At 37.3% G+C, this 5,085-nt stretch overlaps 1 protein-coding gene across 1 annotated transcript in view; it reads right to left on the bottom strand.

Moving 5' to 3' along the window:
• Window positions 1-5,085, bottom strand: part of HDHD1 (haloacid dehalogenase-like hydrolase domain containing 1) — a 59,128-nt gene that overhangs the window by 37,779 nt on the left and 16,264 nt on the right. Inside the window, 1 exon segment of the mRNA XM_009333415.1 lies at window positions 4,201-4,430. Coding sequence (XP_009331690.1) covers window positions 4,201-4,430 — 230 coding nt within the window.

A 5,085-nucleotide genomic window follows, 5' to 3' on the forward strand; every position in this document is an offset into this window, starting at 1 on the left:
CCCGACTGCCGGTGCTGGGCTGGATGTTCAGAGGGAGTTTCCTCTGTACACATCATGTAACTGATGCTACGTGGAGCTACACTGCCAGGTGCACAAGAAGGTGGGAGGGGGCACAGCCAGGACAGCTGACCCAAACTGGCCAAAGGGATATTCCATACCATATGACACTATGCTCAGTATATAAACTGGGGGGAGTTGGTCAGGGGAGCAGCAACCAGTGCTTGGGAACTGGCTGGGCATCGGTCAGCAGGTGGTGAGCAATTGCATTGTGCATCACTTATTTTGTATTTTCTTTTATCATTATTATTTTCCCTTCCTTTTCTGTCCTATTAAACGGTCTTTATCTCAACCCACGAATTTCACTTTTTTCCCCCGAGTCTCTCCCCCATCCCACTGTGGAGAGGGGGGGAGTGAGCGAACAGCTGTGTGGTGTTCAGCTGCCTGCTGAGTTAAACCACAGCACAAGGGTATATCTTCCTTGCTCCAATCCTACACGCTGGTCTCTGGGACCTTGATTCCTGACTTGCTACATTCAGTACTTCAGCCTTTTTCATGTCCTGTGTAACCAAGTCCCCCATTTCATTCAGCAATGGGCCCACGTGTTCCCTAGTCTTCCTTTTGTCTCCTATGTACTTAAAGAAGCCCTTCTTATTGTCTTTGACATCCCTTGACACATATAGTTGAATTTATCAAATCTCACAGTACTGTCATCAATGAAACTCCGATTTTGCCTCTGCAGCACATTTTAAAGGTTCCCCTAAAAGGAATTCCCATTGTAAAAATTTGAAACATAGTAAAATACTAAGTAACTAATTCTAGAAAAATACAAATCAACTTATTTTCCAAATTATGATCATATAAAGGTAGGAAAATAATAAAAACCCCAAACAAAAATAATACTTTGAAACATTTTTTTTTTTTTCAATTATCTAAATAAAATGTATGGAAAGGAACACAGTGTTTTGAACATTGTGGCCTGAAATTTCTACAATATTCAAAGACACATTGTTTCTACATATGTACAACTGCAGCTGGTTTTCTTATGAGTTGCATCTGTGTATTTGAGAGCAGAATTTGGCATATATTTAAAAAAAAAAAATTAGTAAAAGACAAAGTTTCTAGTATTTAATCTGCAGATCAGATTTTGACTACCTGACTGATTTAATTAGTTACTCATATGACAGTGCATTTTTACTAGTGTTGGAAGTTCATATGAAACTTAATGCATCACAAGATACTAAGACCTAGGTTGAATATGCAGAGTGTATCTTGTTTGAAATTCCTGTGCTATGGTTTCATCATTATGCTTATTAAGTTCCTAGTTAACCAAAGACTGCAAACCAAAAGGTCAACATTTAAGAAATTCCCAGACAGGCAATTACGACATCCTTCAATGATAGTAAAGTAGACATCATATCCATTTTTATATACTTTTAGCACTGCCTACTTGTAGAAGTATGCCTGCACAGCAACAGTCACAGGCTGGTATGCCAGTACAGCTAAATTCTGGATTTGTCCTTCTATGGCTACATTGTATTTTTCGCTTGGAGCAGCAGTGAAGTTTTGAAGCAAATCTGACAGTTGCCAGTTGCTACTAGGTAGTTTTGGTGTGTACTAGGTCACTTTTAGCAGGACACTAATGTGGAAGTCCTCTCCAGGTACCTGCATATCAAGCAATCTCCAATGCTTAAGCGGACATAAAGCTCCAAAGAACCTTATACAGCTTTCAGCCAGGGATCAGAGTAAATCTAATCCAACGGAAAACATTCAAATCACATATAGATGTATGAGCCTAAGCACCAAATACATTGCTCTGATTATCTGTTCCTCTTGAGTCCAATTACTTGCTTATGCAGACATTGCCTATACGTCCTGATATTTTGCTGCAAACTTGCATGTTACTGATTTTCAGCATGAAATCCAGACCTGTAGCTGTATTAGTTCACCGCTTGGGACTAAACACTGCAGATGTCATCACTACACTGCAATCGGTCATGAATGTTTCAGACAGTTTCTCATGTACTGTTTTGATTTTCTTCTTCTTGGGAAGTCTGTGCTTGTGCTAAATTCCCACATTTCGACATGTATGACTTTTGTAGATGCGACAAAAAAAAGTTCAGCTGAATTACGTGTACTAAGGGAACTCTGCATGCTGTTAAACTTCTTATAAAGGAAAACCACGGGTTCAAACATTTATGCTCTTCTTCAAAGGTTAAAGAAAATACCTATACAAAACTACGATGAACACTCTGAAATTGTCTAACATACCTTTAAAGTTTAAAATTATTAAGTGTAATACAGATGCTACTATTATCTTCAAGTATTTTTTCATTGTTAACACAGCTAAGGCTACTTTACTGCTGAATAAATAAAAATATCTACAACAGTGTCACTGTTTTATTGGTGGTTGTTTGGTTTTGGTTTCTTTTTTTTTAATGTTTTTGTCCTTTTTAATTATTAACATCTTGTGACTTTTCTGAAACAGAGCCAAATAAACTAAGAGCTTTGGGAAAGCTATCCCTCTGGATATTACTAAGAGGCTCCTCAAATGAAATAATAATTTAATTTGTCATTAACACAGCTGACATTCAACTTCCTTACCTCTCCTTCAGATACAATACCAGTTATGACCCAGCTTTATATAAATTCTCAATACTTTATGCTCTTTTACTTTCAGAATTACAGAACAGCTTACAGCCACACCTCCATCCAATTGAAAACACCTCATCCTGCTTCACAAAAAACACACCATGTAACATTACAGGAACATACCCTGATTTTTTGTTCCCTAGACATATAGTTAAGCAAGAAAGTATAATGTTATATGAAAGCAACATTAAGCTCTGGTTTAAGCTTGTTTTCAACTCCCCTCTTACTCCCTGCAAAACCTGCTTCCCAATGTTTGCTCTCAATTGAGTATTATCGTGTTCAAAATTCATAACTACTTGACTCTAAGGTGAGATTTACAGCCTTGCTGCTCAGTTTCTTCAACATTTGGAACATACCATACATACAAGGCCTACTCACACAAGTACCTCACATGTCCATACAACCCCCATCTACATGAACTGATTATGTACACTTGGTGTATCTTTTCTGAACATCTAAGTTTCCAAATGAAGTTGATGCACATACACAGAATGTCAAGAGAACTCGCAACAAACAAAAAAAACCCAAAACCAAACAAAACCAAAACCAGTTTGGTTAACACTGTTCATAGTATGCCACACTGCATCAAACATTTCACTTTGTATTCCCAGGCAAAGCAAATACCATTTAGACTCTGGGTGAGAACTTGAAGTATGAAAGGCTGAAGAATCTCAGCTAATCATTCTGCATGTATTCCATGTAACCATTTTTTCCTCAATAATACTACTGAGAAAACAGTAATCACAGTCTAATCCAGCTAAAGTAGTTCCTTAAAAATTATTATGTAATACATTTTTCTGCAGTAATGAAACTCCAAAACTTCAGAACTTATGTTCCACTCAGGGTAGATAAGAAGTGAGAAAAATATTTTAAGGAGAAAGGCAATTTAATTTAAAATAAAAGCGAAGACATTATTTTAACTAACTCTCAGTTTATCTTTCACATATTCTCCCTACAGATTTCTATTTCAGAATCAAGTTTGGAAAGTTATATATCAGAGAAGGAAAATAAACACCTCTACTATTTGAGAAAGATTGCTAAAACTGATCGGTTTTAAATCAGAAAACAAGAATTATGATCCCAGAGATTTAGAATGCAAGAGGAAAGAGATGGCTTAGGAAAAATATATGCACTCTTTACAAAGAAGTATCTTTAATGTTTAGACACTTAAGAGGTAAATCAGCCATGAATGTATGAAAAATAAACTGATCTATGTTTAAATAACAGTTTCCAAACTTTGAGTAGTGAAGTTAAGTTTGCAGATTTATGCATGGAGTGGAAAAGCATTACACTTTCCTATTACTGCACACTCCCATGTAGTAAATCAGAGCAATCTGCATTACAAACATTACAGGTAGTGGGGGGAAATGCTGCTTTCCAGCAATCTCGTTTCAACAGTATAAACACCTTTGAAAACAGAGGTTGCTGATTTTTATAATGTTTATATTAAATCTTAATCTCAGTATTTATCACGTTAAAAAAAATAATCCAAATATAGCCCAAAGAGAATATTCCTAACTTTTCAGTTAATTTGTTCCCTCCCCTTCTTACCTTCTCTGGAGGTGCAGGAGGGTGAAATCTGTTTGCACAAACCAGAAATGCATCAGGCTGTGGCTTGCCACACTTCACGCTGGGGTCATCTCCCAACACAATATGATGAAAAAGACCAAAGAAGTCTTTGTGTCTGGCTGTTTTCATCTGAAATGTCACTTCAGCTGAGCTGGTGGCAACGGCTATGGGTATGTTGTGTTTGTGTAAATGACGGATCAGCTTATCAACCCCTGCAAGACAAATACATACATTTTATTTTTTATATATACATATATGTAGGTATATGTGTTAATATTTATACCTACTTACAATATATTTAGCAGTATTACAACAATGTTGTTCTATTGACTATAACAACCTATTTCAATCAGTTAGTGTAGAAGAAAATTCTTGCTCTATCTGAAACGTTCCTTCTCCACACAAAAAATCATGGAACATTCTTCAAGGCAGATATTTGCTCTGTCATCAAATGATGCTTGTCTCAAAACATGTCAAAAATGGGTTCAACATCATAGAATCATAGAATCATTAAGGTTGAAAAAGACCTCTAAGATCATCGAGTCCAACCGTCAACCCAACACCACCATGCCCATTAAACCATGTCCCCAAGTTCCGCATCTACACGTCTTTTAAATACTTCCAGGGATGGTGACTCAACCACTTCCCTGGGCAGCCTGTTCCAATGTTTAACCACTCTTTCAGTAAAGACATTTTTCCTCATGTCCAATCTAAACCTCCCCTGGTGCAACTTGAGGCCATTTCCTCTCGTCCTTTCGCCAGTTACTTGGGAGAAGAGACCAACACCCACCTCGCTACAACCTCCTTTCAGGTAGTTGTAGAGAGCAATGAGGTCTCCCCTCAGCCTCCTTTTCTCCAGGCTAAACA

This window comes from Pygoscelis adeliae, unplaced genomic scaffold, assembly GCF_000699105.1.
Source record: "Pygoscelis adeliae isolate BGI_AS28 unplaced genomic scaffold, ASM69910v1 Scaffold69, whole genome shotgun sequence".
NCBI classification, from domain to species: Eukaryota; Metazoa; Chordata; class Aves; order Sphenisciformes; family Spheniscidae; genus Pygoscelis; species Pygoscelis adeliae.